General features: G+C 30.2%; 2 protein-coding genes and 1 pseudogene across 4 annotated transcripts; 2 read left to right on the top strand and 1 right to left on the bottom strand.

Moving 5' to 3' along the window:
- Nucleotides 1-7,847: 7,847 nt before the first annotated feature.
- LOC110670433 (transcription factor MTB1) lies at nt 7,848-10,561 on the top strand. The gene is made up of 2 exons (XM_021832477.2): nt 7,848-8,058; nt 8,186-10,561. The coding sequence occupies exon 2, from the start codon at nt 8,403-8,405 to the stop codon at nt 10,260-10,262; it is 1,860 nt and encodes a 619-aa protein (XP_021688169.2). The 5' UTR covers nt 7,848-8,058; nt 8,186-8,402; the 3' UTR covers nt 10,263-10,561.
- A 2,964-nt stretch (nt 10,562-13,525) lies between these two features.
- Nucleotides 13,526-16,467, top strand: LOC110670474 (protein DEFECTIVE IN MERISTEM SILENCING 3). Of its 3 annotated transcripts, none has more exons than XM_021832537.2 (6): nt 13,526-13,661; nt 14,634-14,739; nt 14,897-15,131; nt 15,324-15,515; nt 15,590-15,910; nt 16,085-16,467. In XM_021832537.2, exons 1-6 carry the CDS (start codon nt 13,641-13,643, stop codon nt 16,131-16,133), a joined length of 924 nt encoding a protein of 307 aa, XP_021688229.2. In that variant the 5' UTR covers nt 13,526-13,640; the 3' UTR covers nt 16,134-16,467. The 3 variants fall into 3 exon arrangements, with proteins under 3 accessions (XP_021688229.2, XP_021688227.2, XP_021688228.2); XM_021832535.2 differs by having other exon boundaries at nt 16,080-16,467; XM_021832536.2 differs by having other exon boundaries at nt 14,890-15,131; nt 16,080-16,467.
- Nucleotides 16,468-17,172: 705 nt separating this feature from the next.
- On the bottom strand, nt 17,173-19,344 carry LOC110670450 (uncharacterized; annotated as a pseudogene).
- Between the last annotated feature and the right edge of the window lie 722 nt (nt 19,345-20,066).

The following is a 20,066-nucleotide window of genomic DNA, read 5'->3' as shown; positions in this document are numbered from 1 at the left end:
ATTAAATCTATTTTTTATTTATTGTGTCATAAATAAATGAGAAAATAGAGACACTAAATGATAGGATTTTTACTTCCTCATAAGTAAATTATAACTAAAATTAAATTTAAATGTTTATAATTTTAAATTTTTTGTAAATATATAAATTTAATAATATATGTTTAACTAGTCAAATTATGTATTATTATAGTAAATATTTTTTAAAATTTTATATTTTAAAATGTATTTTTAAATATTAATTATAATTATATCACAATTTAAGTATATTTGCGAGATTGAAATTAAAATTTTATTAAGATAAATTAAAATTTTATTGAGATTATAATTACTTAAAAAAATATGAAATTAAAATTTTTAAATAAAACCCTATTTATAGTTTTTTTTTTTTAATTACAAGATTTTGCATAAAAGTTGGTTGGATTTTATATAAACTTCTACTGTAGCATGGCATTGAGTTTGAAAGATTGAAAATGATTTTATGAATAAAAATATCATTTTAAATATTCTTAAAAAAATGTTATTTTGTTATTAATTTGTAAAAATAAAAAATAATTAACCTTCTTTGTATATAATAAATACCAAGACAATAGCCCATACTCGAATTTGATTAATCATCAGCCCATAAAATTAGCTTACGAGTGTAATGGGCCTAACTGCACAATCTTACTTCCTTCAAGTCCTTTACAAACATCATAATCCCACTTATTAGCACTTTCTTTGTTTATGAGAAATTAAATGGGCTATAACAATTTAATTGTAATGCTTTTCACTCAAATAAAATTGAAATAATTCATTCATTATGATTTATAAAAATTGTAAGAGAAATTATAAAAAATTTTTTATAAATTATAAAAAAAGATTTATGTGATTTCACTTATTTTTATTTTTAATTATTTACTTTATAATAAAAAGTACGTTGAAGTTTCAACGGATTAATGATTAATAAATCACGACTTTCTATCTTTGTTTTATCAAAAGTTATTAATGAATTAAATAAATAATATTTAACATATTAAAATGATATAAAAATGAACAAAAGTTAAATTACAGTGAATGAGCTACTGCCATTTAACTCATATGCGCTGCTGCATCCCGCAATTCTTATTCCTGCGCTAGTGAAGACAGCCGTCGACTCTCATTAAGTGATGAATCTCTGCTGCAGCCACTGCTGCGTTCCTTCCTATCTGCAAAAGATTAGTTCGAAAGAAATGCAATAAAGATTTCCAAATATGGAGGAGTAACACACCTTAGCTGCATCCAATCCCTTGCCTTTGTCAAGTTGAGCCATCTGTACGTATAACCAAGAAGGTAAGTTCTCTGAGTATTGATCTGCAACTGAAACTGTAGATCCCATCTTCAGCAGTGCAACAACTACTTGCTCATCCTTTGCAGTGCAAATTCGACGTCGTGTGATGGATTGGTTTATGTTGGCATCTGGTGTGTATATATATATATATATATTCGTTAAATTATTAAAAAATAATTTTATATTTTTGATAAATTATTTTTTTAATTAAAAGTATTGAATTTTAACGACAAAAGACGGAATAATGCAAAAGAAATTGAGACCCGTTTCCGTTGTTACATACTTCAAATGCCACCAAGGCCTGCTTTTAGGAGGTGTTGAGGCCCATGCCAGGCATGAGGATTCCATCTTTGCACAAAAATGAATATAACAATGGGGGGATGATGTGCACTGTTTCCAAACAAATCATTTCAATGAATTATAAATTAATAAATAATAAGACTATAAATTTGATTTCACTAACTTAGTAAAATTTACAACTAAATATCATATTCTATATTTTATATTGGGGTGTGCAGCTTTCAGTGTAAACTGAAAAACCAAACCGAACCGAGCCATTCAGTTCAATTGGTTTGGTTCTTTAGTTCTGTCGGTTCGGTTCGATTTAAAATTTTTAATATATTCGATTTTTTATTTAATTCGATTTTTTATCAGTTAAAACCGATTAAACCAAATAGTAAAGGGCCCAACTAATTTTTCAGCCCAATATGTATAAATTTCAAGGCTTAAGTTGCATAAGCCTAAACCCAAAAAGTAAAAAATATAATATTTTCAATTTAACAGATCAGAACTGAATTGAATCATTATTTTTTTAGTTTGGTTCTGTTTGATTATTTTTAGGTGATCGATTCGATTCGATTTACATTTTTAAGTGATTCAAATTTTTATTTTCAATATTCAATTTGGTTCAGAATCGAACAAATTGAATGCTCTTCCCTAATTTTATAAATAAGAATCTAAACATTGCGACAGGTGAAAATACTCACAAATAATCACTCACATAAAAAAAATAAAGAAAAAAAAATAAAAAATAACTGATATTAATTAAAAAACTTTGACATTTATTTCAACGATAAGTATCTATGCTTAAAGGATGCTTAATTTGAGAAAACAATGTTCTTTCAATTGAAGTGAACAATAATATTCATATTTAATTATATTATAAAATAATCGAAAATTTTTTGTTTTGGCGAAGACAACTGAAAATAAACATATTAATTATTATTAATAATAATAAACTAACGATGGTGCTTCATAATAAAATATAAAACCCTTCTATGGCTTTGAGCTGAATTTCCTAACACAAATTATTAACTCTTAATATTAAATTAATTAAAATCAATTATATACAATTTTATTATTTAATTTTATTTAAAACTTGTTTCATATAAGTATTAAAAAATTATAAATATTTTAAAATTATTTTTCTTCACACCATTTTCTTATAGGCAACGGTAGGAATAAATTAAAGGAATTTAATATTAAAAGAATCATATGCAAGATCGAAACCCAATTATAAAAATATGAAATATTATACTTTATCTTTTGATTAAGGGCTCTATGTGCCATCTTAGTACCGGTTTAGCATTATATTTTGAGGCATCAAACTACTTTTTTTAATAAAAAAATATCGTTTTAGGTGATTTTGAAAAAAATAATTTACAAAAAAATTATTTTATTATTTTTTAATTAAAATTTATCAAATATAATTCAAAATTATTTTTTAATATTTTTTTAATAATATATTTTAAAAATTAATTTTCTTAACAGCATATTCAGTTGTAATACCAAACAAACCCTCAAATCTTAATTTATTTATTGTGGTTACATATTGTCTTTCAAGTTCTTTGTTTGCTTTCAATCAAATCTTATTTAATTACTAATAAATTCTATTACTGTAACGAGTTGATAATGCTAATGCTCCATCTCTAATAATTGGAACCCAAAAGGATTCATCTATTACTTGTTTAATCATTCACTTGGCCACCAGGTGATGCTGCTCTTCACATGCAATATTAAATAACCAAGCTTATAGATCATTTATGTAGCTAACGTATTGCCACTTGTACTCCAGAATGGAAATTATCAAACTGACGGGAGCTTTGATCTTATTAATAAAGTGGGTCCACTTAATATGAATTAAATTTTTTAAATAAAATATCGAAATTCCTAGCTAATTCCCTAAATTGCTTTTGAAGATCCTCACCGTCACCCCCGAATCCATTCTCACGCTTCATAATTATTCACTGTCAAAGCTTTAAGGTTTTCCCCATCAATCTTGCCTTTTTTATCTTCACTTTAACTTCTAGGTTTTGCCCAATTATTTTCAGCAAGCATTCTTTCTTGGGTTTGCTTCACTGGGTTGGGTGTTTTGTGTTGGTTTAGCTCAAAGTCAGGGGCTTTCATATAGTTGATTTGTCTTTAGTGGGTGGTGGAATAGGCCCCCAAACGTCCTTAATTTTATGTGGTCTCCTCTGATTGCAAAACTGGAGGTGGTGTGTTGATTCTTTTGCAAATTGACAGCAACGCTTTTTTCCAAGCGGGGGAAGATGATGTGATATCCTTTGATGCCCAAATCGATTCTCAATCACTAAAATTTCCAAACTGTACTAAAATATATTTTAAAATAGCACGAGACAACACGGAATTCACAGACGTGTATGTCACGTCAGCAATTTTTTAATCAATATCTTTGAATTTTGTTGTTTTGGGGTCCCTTATTATTAAGGAGTCAATTACACATAAGTCATGACTTCATTTACTATTGGACCAAAATTTAAAGAACTGTTTGGACCTTCGGCCACGATATATTATCCGTGTGGGTCTTTCGTCCATTTAAAATTGAAATTGAGAGGAAAAAATAATTTTTTTTAAATTAATTCTATTAAAAAATATTTAATTATTTTAAAATTTGTTAAAAAAAAAAATCTATGCTACTGTGATCTAGATCATCAAATCCACGAGAGCAATAAAAATAGGTTAGTCACAGGTTGCCTAACCGTGTTGCTGGAATGGAGTCAAATAGGTTAATTTACTATATAACTTCTTAATTAATTGCTGATTTAGTCTGAATAATAATTTATGTATAATTTAGTGAGAAAGCCACTTTCATTAAATAACTCTTATAATACAAATAATAAATTTATAACTACAAACTTTTTATTAAAAATATATAATAAATATTTTTATTACAATAATACAATATATAGAAACTTATTTAATCAATGGTAAAAATTTAATAGTGCTAAATTAAATAAAATAAAAAATAAATTTCAACAAATTTATTTTCATAAAAATAATAATAATTTTTTTTAATAATAATGCTGAAATTTCGTTAAAAAAAAAAATCATCGTGATCATATATTAAAACAAGGGCTTTGACTACTTCTGTGTGGGTCCGACGTAGGTACGTCAAGGGCAAAGTGAGCACGTGAACCGTGTGGCCTCTTTTTCATGTTGAAAATTCAAAAAGCTCTAAACTCGCCCCTACAGTGCAGAAACTATTGAACATCTAAAATGAGCATCATTGATCATAGACTATCATTGGAATATGAAAATGGTTTTGTCTTTTTTTTTTATTTCTTTTAATTAAATTGCAAAAGCTGTGCATTACAAGGCCTCTTTTCATTATCCGGTTATAATTAAATTAAATTTATAAAATTTAATTATTTTATTAAAAATAATCATAATTCGGTTCGATCACCAACTAAAAACAAGAGTTTTTTACCATAGGAGTGAAAGGAGAAAATACTAACAAGAAGGGATTTATTGGAAAAAAATTACGAATTGAAGGTAAATAAAAAATAAAACACAAATTATATTATCATTAATTAAGCAAGACGCTAATATTGATACCACTTATAAAAACTGCATCGAAATTACCCAATTATCACTTCTTTATGGGATAAGATCTCGAAACGTATCAAAGACGCTCACCATGTAATGCACGTGGACCGCGTGCGCGGTGTTAAACGTGTATGCTTTGCAGTGGATTGATAGAGCCGCCCAAAACGCGTGACCGTGGAGTTGGCGTCGCGTGATAAATGAATTTTTTGAATGTCGTGGGACTTTTAGAAGGCTGTCAGCCTGTCATGTTTGTTGGAGATTGGAAGAAGGAAACGCGGATATGGACGAGCCTCCTTTTTAAAATAATAATAATAATAATTCAATTTTCTTTTAATTAAATAATCATTTAACAAATTATATCTAAAAATTCAAAAAAAAAAAATCATTCATTATTTTTTACATATTTAATAATAATTATTGATTATTATATATTATTTAATTTTAATATATTATATAATTAACATAATATATTTATAATTAACATAATATATTTATAATTTTTATATATGATTCCTCATAATATAATACCTAACTTTGCTACTACTCAAATGTTAAAATATTAAAAGTTATTGGGAAACAAAGAGAACAAGGAGATTAACGTTGGTTTGGTATCCCTTTCAACTTCAAATTGCATTAGATTCTAATGGGGCATTGCATAAAGCATAATTGAGTGAATAAATCTCGATAATATTAATGTAGTATTATTTTATTAAGCTTCAAACCTCAAACTTATCAAAAATTTCTGGTTTATCTTTCAACGTCATCATGTCCCCAGGCCCAACAAGAAGCACCGGTGTGAATTCTGGCATGTGATTGTGATTTTATTGCTTTTACTTAATCAACACAACCAATAGGCCCCACTTTGGTCAACCTCGTTTACTTTCGCTATTCCGTATTTCTTCTTATCCCTGTACTTACTGTACCTGATTCCCAATTACACTTAATTTGAACGAGTCTTTGCTTCATTAACTTAAATTAAATTTATTAAAAAAATTTAAAATAATTAAATAATTTTTTAAAATGAATTTTAATCTCTCAATTATTATTCGAATCCTACATACAAGCGTCAAGCCGTTCTCTGAATCACATACCTATACCAAAGCTGAAAGAAGACCTTTTTTTTTTCCAGATGTAAGAAATTTTTTATTTTATTTTTTGTAAATTAATAATTTTAGTTTTTATATTACCATCACTATTAATCTATTATGTTCATAACATTAAAAAAAATAAAATATGATTTTTTTTGTCATAATAATAACATTTTTTTTTGGTCATGTGTTGACTCCATCTTGAATTAAAAAATAAATATAATATTGTAGAGCAAAAGGAAAACAAGTAGCATTATAAAAAAGAAAATTATCATTTGGTAATCGCTTAAACTTCATAAATGATTTGCCTTTTTAAAGTTAACAAAGTCACCTTCATGTTTCACTTTCATTTTAGAGCAGGTCAACAAACATAAATATTAAATTAAAAATTAAGACAATAATTTATAGATTAAATTGATAATGCCAAATAGAAAGTGATTTCTGAGAAAATATTTCATGCCTTCATTTATAGTGTTTTCAGTTAAAAGAAGATAAGAAAATTATCGAACGTTATTAAAAAGGTAAAAATTGCCATTAAAAGGAAAAAAAATTAACAACAAATGGTTAGATGAAACGGATTTTAGGTGAATTTTTCCTAAAATATTAGAGATTGAAATTGTAAAGCTCATTTTGGAATTGGATAGTATTATTTGCTTTGGACAAATAGATCTCACTACTTTATCCTTTGAATCTCTTCTTTAAGGTTTAAATGTGCGCTATTCAGATTAGAAATTAGATAATTAATACATAAAATATCATATAATATATATTAGTTATTTTTAAATTATATAATTTTTAACTATAAAGGGTACATATAATTTAAAATTATGTATATTATATAATATAATAATATAAATATAAAATATAATACATATTTTAATTATTTATTAATTATATAATATTTAATTATAAGATATAAATATAATTATAAATTAACATACATATAGTATAATAATACATTTATAATTAAAAATTTTAAAGTAATTTAATAAATTTATAACTGAAATTATTAAAAAAATAAAAAATAAAATATAATATTAAGTTATATTTAATTTATTATTAAATATACATATGTAAATAATATAATTATATTAAAAATATATAATATATAAAAAATAGTAAAACACATATATAAATTTACTTTTTGAGTTAGTTTTAATTTTGTATAGTATTATTAAAAAATTAAAATTAAATTAAAAAATTAAAATAATTTTAATTTAATATAATTCTTATCCATTTAATATAAATTTTCAATTCGGTTCAAGATTATAAGACTAATCGTGTACAGTCTTAATACTGAGTACAAACATTAGAAAAAAAATTAACCAGCAATTTCAGATGATGTGGAACAGGATAAGCCAATGAGAGGGACTCCCAGGGGTGTAATGTTCTAGCTTTTTTTAGACCAACGAACAAACCACACGAAAATCGTTGCCGACTCCCGCCTACTCCTCAACCTCCAACAAAAACACTTTTTTAACTTTGATTTTTTATTTTTCTTTTTTTAATTTTAATTTTCCTTTCTTTTTTCAACCCGTGGCTTAACCATGGTTACTTTTTTGGTCTATTCTCTACTTAACCATGGTTCACTTGTGCAGTTAAGGAGTTAGAGAGGAGGAAAGTACAAACCCATTCGCCTCTCTGTCTCTCAACTCAAACTCCAAAACTTTGCTAGAAAGAGAGAAAAAGCCTTTTTAATTTCCCCATTCCTTATGGTTTGGCAAGTTAATCGATTGTTTTGCTTTCCGGGAAAATTTATTCCTCAACTAAACTGTCACTTTCCTGGGAAAATTTACAGCACCTGAGAATATCATTCCGGTACCTTACCCAACTGTTGTCTCATGATTCCAATTTGCTTGCTACTGGTGTGTGTAGTTATCTTTCAATTCATTTCCTCTTTGCATTAATTTTACTTTACTTTTTCTGGGTTTTCTTTGTAACTTAGCTCCAGAGCTCACGAGATCTGAAATTATTGTGCAAGAGAAGGCATGTGGGGGAATTTTATTTTGCTGAATGCATTAGATTTTAGACTCTAGCTAAATAAACTCACGTTTCTTTTTTCTCAGTATTTTGTGGGGTTTTGTACTAAGGTTTAATTTGGGTGTTAAAATTTGAGTTTTTTTTTTTTTTTTCGGGGGGTACTTTCATTCTGGGGTTTAGGGATGAAGATTGAGTTAGGCATGGGAGGTGGGGCGTGGAACGATGAAGATAGGGCCATGGTTGCTGCTGTTTTGGGTACAAAGGCTTTCAATTACTTGATATCAAACTCAGTCTCGAATGAGAATCTGTTAATGGCTATAGGCAGTGACGAGAATTTGCAGAACAAGCTCTCAGATCTCGTGGAACACCCCAACGCCTCAAACTTCAGCTGGAATTATGCAATTTTTTGGCAGATTTCATGCTCCAAGTCCGGTGATTGGGTCCTTGGTTGGGGAGATGGGTCCTGCCGGGAGCCCAAAGAAGGGGAAGAGTCTGAAGCCACGAGAATTCTAAATCTACGGTTTGAGGACGAGACCCAACAGAGGATGAGAAAGAGAGTTCTGCAGAAGCTGCACACATTGTCGGGTGAATCGGACGAGGATAATTATGCTTTGGGATTAGACCGGGTTACTGATACTGAGATGTTCTTCCTAGCATCCATGTATTTCTCATTTCCTCGTGGAGAAGGTGGCCCGGGCAAATGTTTTGCGTCCGGGAAGCATGTGTGGATAACTGATGCTTTGAGGTCGGGGACTGATTATTGTGTGAGGTCTTTTCTTGCAAAATCTGCGGGGATTCAGACCATTGTTTTGGTGGCAACTGATGTTGGAGTTGTTGAATTGGGGTCTGTGAGATCCGTTCCTGAGAGTATTTTGATGGTTCAGTCAATAAGGTCTACCTTTTCGAATCATGATACAGTTACGAGGGCCAAATCTATTGTGCCGGTATCAGCTCCATGCTTACCTGTGGTCAACGAGAAGAAAGATGAGAATTCCCTGTTTTCCAATGTGGGTTTTGTGGAGAGGGTTGAAGGAATTCCAAAGATTTTTGGGCAGGATTTGAACAACTCTAGTCATGGTCATGGACATGGTTTTAGGGAGAAGCTAGCAGTTCGAAAGATGGAAGAGAGGCCATCATGGGATGTTTATCAAAATGGGAATAGGCTTGCATTTCCAGGTAATCGAAATGGTCTTCATGGTTCAAGTTGGGCACATAATTTTGGTTTGAAACAAGGGAATCCAGTAGAGGTTTGTGGTTCACAAAACACAACAAATAATGTGCAAGAGCTTGTTAATGGGGTTAGAGAAGAGTTAAGGCTGAATCAATTCCAGCCACAAAAGCAGGTGAATATGCAAATTGATTTTTCGGGTGCAACTTCGGGGCCTTCTGTGGTTGGCCGGCCAGTTAATGTGGAATCGGAGCACTCAGATGTTGAAGCGTCATGTAAAGAAGATCGACTTGGCACAGCTGATGACAGGAGGCCTCGTAAACGGGGCAGGAAGCCAGCAAATGGAAGAGAAGAACCCCTCAATCATGTTGAGGCAGAGAGGCAGAGACGAGAGAAGCTAAATCAGCGATTCTATGCCTTAAGAGCTGTTGTTCCCAATATTTCCAAGATGGACAAGGCTTCCTTGTTGGGGGATGCTATTGCTTATATCAATGAGCTCCAAGCAAAGGTCAAGTTAATGGAGGCAGAGAGGGAAAAATTTGGAAACACTTCAAGAGAGGCATCAACTTTGGAGGTTAGTTCAAATGGGAAAAATCATAGCCAAGCTCCTGAAGTTGACATTCAAGCTTCCCATGACGAGGTTATAGTAAGGGTGAGTTGCCCTCTGAATTTACATCCGGCTTCAAGAGTGATTCAAGCTTTCAAAGAGGCACAGGTCAGTGTGATGGACTCAAAACTTGCTGCAGCAAATGACACAGTGTTTCATACATTTGTGATCAAGTCTCAAGGGTCTGAGCAACTTACAAAGGAAAAGTTGATGGCAGTATTTTCCCTTGAACCCAACTCATTACAGCAATTGTCATCCGTCGGATAGTTCGCATTTAACATATAGTTCATAGGAATGCGCATTCGTGGTGAAGAACCCTTTTGAAAGCTTCTTCAGAGTTTTTTTATACATGGGAAGAGAGGGCATCGCACAAGGAGCCAGCGAGAAGTAGAAAATAACGAGCTATTGACCAAGTAGTAGGGCAGCAAATTTTCTGTGATTGTTTATAGTATATACATAGCCCGTCATAAGGAAGTATTCTTGCAAGAAGAATTAAATTTGTAAGTTTTAACCAACTTTGCCATTGTTGGTTAATTAAGAATCTGATATATTTGTTTTGTTCTTTATGTTTTATTTTTCTAATTCTTTTGTTCTTTGCTAAATTATGTGTGCATCATTGTCATCTCAAATTCATATGTTTATCTCAAAGGTTGTTGATTCGGTTAGATTCATCAGTGTGAATGCAAAAGACGCTAATTTGTGTGTTTCTAATTTTGTAACGCAATGTCGGAAGATTGATGTAAAATGATATTTGATGACTAACTTTTTGGTGTGGAAGGCATTATTCCGTTGCCAGTTCTGCTTGTGAACGAGTTTCACGATTGTCACGTGCTTGGTGGGTCGGTATAAAACTCGTTTTTGTACCCTTACGTTACGAACGCTGAACACGACTTCCACGTGACAACAATAATCTTAGAAGAATATATTTGCTGGGTGGAAAATTTTTAGATAAAAAAAAAAAAAAATCAAATAATCATGTTTCATATTAGAATTTATTAAATGATGTGTCATTAATTAGATGGGTGTATTTTGCAGAACTCTCAAATAACGTTTAATTGTTAAATGTGAATGTGTGGAGTATGGACCTAAAATTTCTTTCTTTTATAAATGAGTGAAACATCTATAGTTTTAAATTTTATTTTTTCGTTTTACGAGAGACTGAGAAATTTATTTACTTGCTTTTCTCTAGGCAATCAAATGAAGCTTCTTTAGAAGCATATGAAAAGGAGGAAAAGAATAGATCCTGTTCTCAAATTCTTGGTCAAGTCTCTTTTATTTCCTCTTTCTATAAAGGGATTTCAGGTGCTCTAACCTTGGCAGAAAATATGTTCTTTTATGAAACTAACGACATTCTAATATATTTTCAATGCACTTGTATTTTATATTCATAGAGTTTTAATTATTATTATTATTTTTTTTTGTAAATAATAATAATAGTAAGTCATATACGTACGTATTTCAAATAAATAATATATCATAATTTTGCAAGCTCGTTTTTAACCTTTTCGTAAGAAATTAAGAGGAGGTGAAAACATCATTTGGCACCAATTATTCAATAATTATTACGAGTACAGGTGTTATTGTTCCTTTTTCCTCCTTTCACCCTCTCTTAAGCAATTCCAATTTCGTGCTTTTTTTTTTTACTAGATAAATAGAAGAAGGAAAGGGAAAAAAAATTATATATAAAAAAAGAAATTATTAAGTGCAAATATGTACTCTCTCTCTCAAAATATAAATAACACTTTCTCGTAATTAAAAAAAATTTATTTTATTATAAATAAATTATAAAAGTCTGGGATACCTCATTTGGGAATGCACCAAAAAAAAAATTTATTTTATTATATTTAAGGGAGCATATGCTCTCAATATATACAATAATTAGCTGAAAAAAAAATACATTTCTAATTCCCATGATTTCATGGAATTCTCCTTACAATTAATATATATTTAAATTTGAATTTAATTTTCTCATTATAATTAATATTCAAAAGTTTTTTGTTTAAACATAAAAATAAAATGTAAGCTATATATAAAAAAAAAAACTAAAATTATGTCATTTACACTGTATTTAAATCATGGTTTCTCATATCGTGTAATTTATCTCATTATTTATTTTGATTATTTTTTAATAAGGTAACTATCACTTTAGTTTAAGTTTTCAAACTATAAAATTAATAATTTGAGGTAGTTTAAAATTTTTATATTTATATTTTATTTTTATATAATTTATAAAATTTTAATTATATCTTATTTTTTAAATTATTTATATATTTAAAACATTAATAGAGTATTTTAGTAATTTTATATTTATTTTACCTTAACGTCTAATTAAACAAGAAAATATTATTAAACCATCCTAAACCATATCATATTTCCACACCTATTAATTAATAATAAAAATTATACCATATAATATAAATTGATATTAAACAGTAATAAATCATATTGCACTTAATCCGAACATGTGTTAATGTATTGATTTCATGACAAGTTTGAATTAAGTAATTCTTTATACTACTTTTGTGCTATTATAAATATAGACAGAAAATAAAATTGTGTATTAAGCCTCTATTTATTTCATCGAAAATAATTTATATATAAAAAATATTTTTTAAAACAATATTTTTCATGAAAATATTTTTTATTATTTAGTTAAAATATTAAATTAATTATATGTGTTTATTTCATATATATATATATATATATATATATAAGTATGTTCACATTTTAATTAGAGTATTAAAGTTTAAAAAATAAAAAAATAATTTCTTTTAAAAAATGAAAATCATTTTCTTTAAAAATGACTTAATTTTTTCTTTGACTAGAAAAATATTTTTAGTTAATTAATTTTTCTAAATATTTTAAATATTAAAAAATATGAAAATAATTTTTAAAAAAAATATTTTTTTGTGAAATAAAGAAAGCCTTAGTATGTAAAAAAAATACTAAACATTAACTAAATTAAATTAATTGTCAAAATTTAATGTTATTTGTATTAATATAAATTATTTCCTCAATAACATCATCCAATTTAATCTTAGTTTGAAGTAATTATGGTTTTTAAATTTTATTTTATTACTAAAATAATAATTTAAAATTTATATTTAAAGTAATTATCTATTTTACATTTTAAATTTATATTGTTTAATTATTATAATTTACTATGTTAAAAATAAAATATTACTAAATATCTTCTTAGCTTTTTATAATATATAGTTATTTAAATATAAAATATTTTTGTTTATATTAATTTATTTTATGAATAAATATTAATTATTAAAAATATTTTTATATAATTAATTAATTTATAATTTTTTAAAAGACAAAATATTTCCGATGTCAAATCCACCCTGAAAAGTCACGTAGATTCTTGGGCCGAAGAAAAGGCCCGTCATTTAACACCAGAAACAAGCTTGCGCGTAAATAAGGCCGCTGGGACCCTTTTTTAGCAATGGGTCCCAACTCCCATTTTACTTTGCCGTAGAATATACGCAACTAGCGCCACCGATTTAACTTGCAATATATATAGAAACGGACCTTTGGGTTAAAAATTGGGATTGAAAGAGCTAATCACTTGGAAGCAGATAACGGTAGGAGAAAAAGAAAAGAGGCGTCTCTGAATCTGATTTTCGTCATTTTCGCAGCATGTTTGGTCCCAGCAGCTTGGTTATTTTTCTCCACTCACTTTTTTTTTTTTCTTTTAACGACCTTGCCATTGTAATGCTTGCTTGTTTATTTTCCTCAATGTTTGGGTTCTAATTTCACCAATTAAAATTTTATTTTTCTATTTTTGATTCAGATAAAAAAGTACATTAAAGTCATTTGATTTTCAACAGTTGTATATTATTTTTTGAAAATTTTTTAGATAAATTCAGTTTATCACACTTTTAATTAAATTAGTATAATTATTTTATAGCAATTTCATTGTCTTTCGGTATTTATAAAATTATAGATAAATATATATAATGCAGAGTGATTTAATTGATTTTATTTAATGTGATAAGCCCATTTGATTGATTTTATTTAATGTGATAGACTGAATCTATTTAAGAATATCTTATCTTTTTTAAATTTTTTATTTGAATAATAATTTTATATTTTTTTTAGTTGAAGTTTGTAAAATGATTGTTCTATGCAAATATCAGCCGTTGCATGTCTATGTGGAGTGATTCAGATCTTGACGAACGTATGTAGGAAAATAGGCCTTCGTTTTAAAATTTTTTGGTGGAAAGCTTATTCCGGAAATTATATTTCATGGTCATTTCAAGAACTTACCAAACACGGTCTCAATTGGGGTTTCTTGTGGATTGATTTGACGATGAGTATCAATCGAATAAGTTATCATTCTTATACCACTTAACTAAATCCAATTGATTGTATGTTCATCAATTTGATACCTCATACTCTATCCCATATGCCTTAAGTTCAAATGATAAATTGTTAATAAATGAAACAATCACGTGGTACATGTATTATTTTTGGATTACCTGCTAGGTGCTTGCTGAATGAGATTGTGAAGTTTTAGATCACTGCTTTAATCTGATAATGAATTATGTCATAGCTATCTGCTGGAATTATTTGTGCACTAGTCAGCCTGCAAGTGTAGGTTACTAATTGGTTCATTTAATGGCAATTTAGGTTGATTTTGAGATGTTGAAGAAAGATATCAAAAGGCATGAAGACAACCTAAAATTTTTGAAGTCAGAGGCAAACCGTTTAGATGAATCTATACTTGACTTGCAAGGTTCGTCCTGTTTTCTGTAATTCCAAACATGAACTCAAATCAGGTCTGATAATTGAGAGGAGATAAATGAAGCTTTGATGGGTTTTCTATGCTCGTGTACTTTATAGTCAATATTATGTGGTATAGATTTGATACTGTTTACTAACACAGTTTTCAGTGACCCTTGGGAAGTATCATTCCACCAACACACCTCAGAAAGCAACTAAAAATGGTGGCTCTCGCAATGAGGAAGAGACAACGGAACAAATTCTGAAGCAAGAGATAACAGCAGCTGCCATGTTCTGCCAAATAAAAACTCAACATGCAACTCTGTTGTCAAATTTGCCATTGACTAAGGATGTGCTAGGTGTTGTGGCAACTCTTGCCAGAGTTGATAATGATAATCTTAATAGGTCAGTATCTTTCCACTTGAATTTCCTTCTGCCTTTTGATTACAAGAGGCCATTGGGTTTTCCAAGTATGTGGATTTCTCCAATTTCCCGATTGAATTGCTACTGGTTTAGTCATTTTAATGAGCTACATCACTACCAGTTGCATACCTTATCTTTTCTTGAGATGTTGACCTTATATAACCCTTAAACCAGGCTTCTCTCGGAGTACTTGGGACTGGAGACCATGCTGGCACTAGTTTGTAGGTCATTTGAAGGTGTCAAGGCTTTGGAGAAGTATGATGGGGAGGGCAAAATAAACAGCAGTGCTGGTCTACATGGTCTTGCATATTCTATTGGAAGGAAAATTAATGGCCGATTTCTTGTCATTTGCCTAGAAGATTTGAGGCAAGAACCAATTTATTATCTTTAGTTTTTGTATTCATTGCTTTTATAGACATTTGACTATAACTTGTTAGCAGGCCATATATTGGTGGTTTTATAGCTGATGATCCTCAAAAGAAGCTTGTACTTTCAAAGCCAAAGCTACCAGATGGGAGCTCCCCAACTGGCTTTCTAGATTTTGCAGTTAACATGATTAATTTGGATAATGGGAATTTGTATTGTATCACTGCCAAAGGACATGGTCTTAGAGAAACACTATTCTATGCCCTATTTTCTCACCTTCAAGTATACAGAACCAGGACGGAAATGCTACTTGCTCTTCCATGCATAACTCATGGAGCCCTCTCTTTAGATGGCGGGATGATCAAGAGAAATGGTGTCTTTGCACTTGGAAATAGGTAAATGAGTTAATTTCCTTCTCATATCATTGAGGTCAGATACTGTTTTTTAACTGGATTTGCTATTTCAATTATTTTATGTAATGATCTTTTATCTTGTTTCCTGTTATGCTTCTCTTATTATTTTTCATTGGTCATCTTCTTTACTATCAACTCCTTATGCTTCCAGGACAGATGTAGAGGTGAAATTCCCAGTAATTTCCAGCAGATGCTTACCTGCTGACTACACTAAAATTGAAGATGCAGTTAGGATGCTGAAATGGGAACAAGGTAATATTGCCGAGGATATGAGAAGAGAACAATCTTTGTTGGACAAAGCAAAGGCTCAATTGATGGGCGAGTCGAAAACATAAAATGTTGCTGGACACCCTATTTTTTGGCGCGGTAAAGCTGGGCCAGTGTAAAGAAAAGTTGGTGCACATTATTTTTGGGATGACAAGAAATTTTACACATATTTTTGAGGCCCTTGAAGTGTATGGTCTCAGCTCAACTTTTAAACTGAAATATCGAGTCAAGGAATAGTTGTTTAGTAAGAGAATTTACCGCTATTTTATGCAGATTTGCTTAGCTCAGAAAATGAAAATGATGAAACTAGATGGTGAGCAAGTTTGATATACGCAAGCTTATGCGGTAGCCAGTGTGGCCGATTTTCATAGTGGGGACGCAGGAATTTTCAGTCGCCTGATAACCAGCCTAAAGTAGAGATCATTTAACTTTTCAAAGCAAATTACAAGATCCATTGAAAGAGACTGTGCATCAATGTGCTCATGACATTGGTAATCCGTGGCTATACTTCTATCCTCCTCTAAAGACTATGACTAAATTCAGTATAGGATTTTATATACAGATGCGTACAGCATTTCAAACAGAAAAACTGACAAAATTTGAGAGGAAAAAGAACACAAGACTGTAGTAGGCCCGTGCTCGGGTAGTACGAGAAAATCTATTTTAAGAAGGGTGACTGGTCAGAGCAATAGGCCAATTGCATAATGGACTTTGTAAATACTGTATCCGTTTTGCCCCGTCAGCTACGGGTTCTAATATTCTACAATAGCCGTTGGCTTTTGCAAAGAATGGCTAAAAACAGCTGGAACTTGCAAATCAATGCAAAACTCACGGGAGGAGGAATACACCTCAAAGCCTTTGGTAAGTCTCCCGTGAAATATGTATCGTGAATCTTCTTCTGTACCCACCAAATGAGCAATAATAGAGCATTTCCTTGCTAGAATTCAAAACAGGCATTAACTCCCTTGATTGGCTACTTAACAGTGCTCTGCCTTCACTTCTGTAACTGCACGCTTATTTGATTTCTCCTTGTCAAGCTTCTCATTAGCTTCCTCGTCAAACTTCCGGTGACGACAGTGCTTAGAAATATGCCCTTTTTCCCACAAAAGTAGCGGACCAAAGCCTTGTTATCTATCTGTCTCTCGTTTCTTCCCATTCAATCTCGCTTTCTTCCCATCTTTCATCCTTGGTCCTAGATTCTTGGCATGACGAGAGCGTACAGAATTGGAAGGCTCTACTTGTTTGTCTTGGTTGCGAGACTGTTCCTCCATCCGTACACGTTCCATCAACATCCCGAAAGGCAGATATTCCTCACACATTAACTTGATGCAGAAATCTTTCCATGATGGGTGAACCTTGGAAATGATGGCACCAACATGAAATTTCTCATCGAAAAAAATTCCAGAAGCAACAATAGAATCTGCAATGCTATCAAGTTCTTGAACTTAGTCAAGAATTGGTTTTTCATCTACTATCTGAAATTCAATGTAATTTCTAACTTGAGATCTCTTCTTTCCCAACTCCTCATAAAGATAAACTAATTTTGGCTCTTCCCATGGTTCTCTGGCGCTCTTAGTCTTCTTTGAATATTGATAATAAAGAGCATCAGATAGAGAAGTCAAAGATGTTGTAGCGACACAGATGATCATCACTAAACCACTTTGCTCAGAAGCTTTGTCTTGTGCAATTTCTTCAGCACTTGCTTCTGGTCTTACAGCAACACTAGGGCATGGTTTCAATCTTCTATTGCTTTAAGAACAATTCCTTAAGGGTTGCCCAGAATTGATGATTCTTCCCATTAAAACGATTGATCTCAATAGGAATAAATTCATGAAGAGAAGAAGCAATCACTGAATCAGAAACTTGGACATTTAGGTTCATTAGGAGTAGAATTAGTCACTGATGTAGAGACGTGTTCATTAAGTTCATGAGCCATAGAAGCAGTCACCAAACTAGAGGCTTCTCCATTTAGTCCATGAATAGAGGAAGTCGCCAAGTTAGAGATTTGCGTATTAATTACACAAGGAGTAGAAGCAGTCACCAAATTAGAGGCTTCCCCATTAAGTCTATGAGTAGAAGAAGTTGCCCTGTTAGAAATTTGCCTATTCAGGCTATGTAAGTATAATACTAATGTATCATCTTTAGTAAGCTTTTATAGTAAAAAAAAAAAAAAAAAAAAAAAAAAATTCATGCAATTATGCAGTTTGCCTTCTTTACACAAAAATCTCTTGTGCTTTATGTTCATTGTATGGGCTTCAAAGATGGTAAATCACAAAAGGTTTCAAATAATATAATAATACTCTCACCATAACTTTGATTTCATCCTTATAATGGCTTCTTCTATCAAAGGGATACTCTTCCTAAAGGCTGACCATTGTTCAGCTGTCAAGCTAATTCCTGAAAATACAGCAGCAGTGAAAAAAAGCTTTCAGCAAAAGTGCAAATCACCAAAAATATAAGAAATTAAAATAGGAAGGATAGAGAAGGCCGTTAAGCAATCCAAAATTTACTAAAAAGAAGCATGCTTTGTACCATTGTTTCTTAGATTAAAAAAAGAGCCAAAGTTATCAGCTTTATTAGAAGGAAGATGTGTTCCATCGTTATGATAAAATTCCCTTATCAATACAAAGTCGTCAACTCAGGTTCTATCAACTCTCTCCCACCCGAGTACAGTTGAGCATCATCTGACATGAAATCGGAAAGTATACTTATTAATAGCAATTTGAAATTTACTTTCTTTGTTAACCATTTACCTACAATTATAATCTATTTACCAATTCTGTTTTACGTTGCTATAATAATTTCCAGCCAACAAAAATTAAAAACCAGCAAGATAATGCAATTTCAGTCCGTATATCAAATTCCTTCCTTGGCATTGACTTTTGTTCTTCTCCTGTCATGTGTCTCCTCTCGACCTGCATTGAAGAGTTCCGCCTCTTTATCCTCCTTTCCACCTATCACCATTGTAGAGAGCAAAAAGGACTCAATCACCGCTCTGATCAATGTCTTCGATATATATCAGATAGGTGGACACCGATTCTCTCGGATGCCGCAACACGGACGTTGAACTCTGTCATATAGTCCATGTCAGCCTTCTTTAGTATGTCAATAACAGCTTCCTCCATTTTCAGCAAAATCTCAGGTTCCATCGTTGCGGAGAGTTTTAGGAGCTCAGTTTTTTAAGTGTTCAACCCGCCTCCGCACAAACGAAAGTCATTCTGTTTTAGCTAGAATCTAGTTAAAAGATATTAAAAATTAAATTTAATATATTTTAATTTTAAAAATATAAAATAATATAATTAATTCTGAAATTATTATTTTTAAAATATTTCATTAACTAAAATAAAATATAAAATAAAATACAAAATTATATTTTTATATAAATAAAATTACTCACTTATTTTTTTTTTCTTAACTGCGTATTATTTAGTTATTTCTAGACTATGAATTATGGATTATTTCGAGAAAATTTATTAGCCTAACGGTGGAGTTTTTATCTCACGCAATAAAAGAAATTCAAAATCAAAATCTTATTAATTTTCAATTCTTTTAATCAAATAATAAAAATAAAATATATTAAAAGAATTAAGCAAAAATTTATTCATAAATAATTTATTTTTAGAATCAAATAAATATTCATGGAAGGATTTTAAAAATATAAAATGCAAAAAATACTTTTCGAGAGTCTAATGTAAATTTTTTAAAAAAAAAATAAAAGGAAAAGAATGCAAAGATTTGGTTTGAGAAAAATAAAGTAGAAAAAATAATAAAAGTGAAAAATAAATTATTTTTTAAAGTAAAAAGGTAATTATAGAAAAAAAAATCCAATTCCACTTAGATTTGGACTCGGTTACTCACTGGGTCCAAAGTC

The sequence above is a fragment of the Hevea brasiliensis genome, chromosome 9, assembly GCF_030052815.1.
Source record: "Hevea brasiliensis isolate MT/VB/25A 57/8 chromosome 9, ASM3005281v1, whole genome shotgun sequence".
NCBI classification, from domain to species: Eukaryota; Viridiplantae; Streptophyta; class Magnoliopsida; order Malpighiales; family Euphorbiaceae; genus Hevea; species Hevea brasiliensis.
The sequence above is the reverse complement of the archived record's forward strand: the minus strand, read 5'-3'. Positions and strand labels throughout refer to the sequence as shown.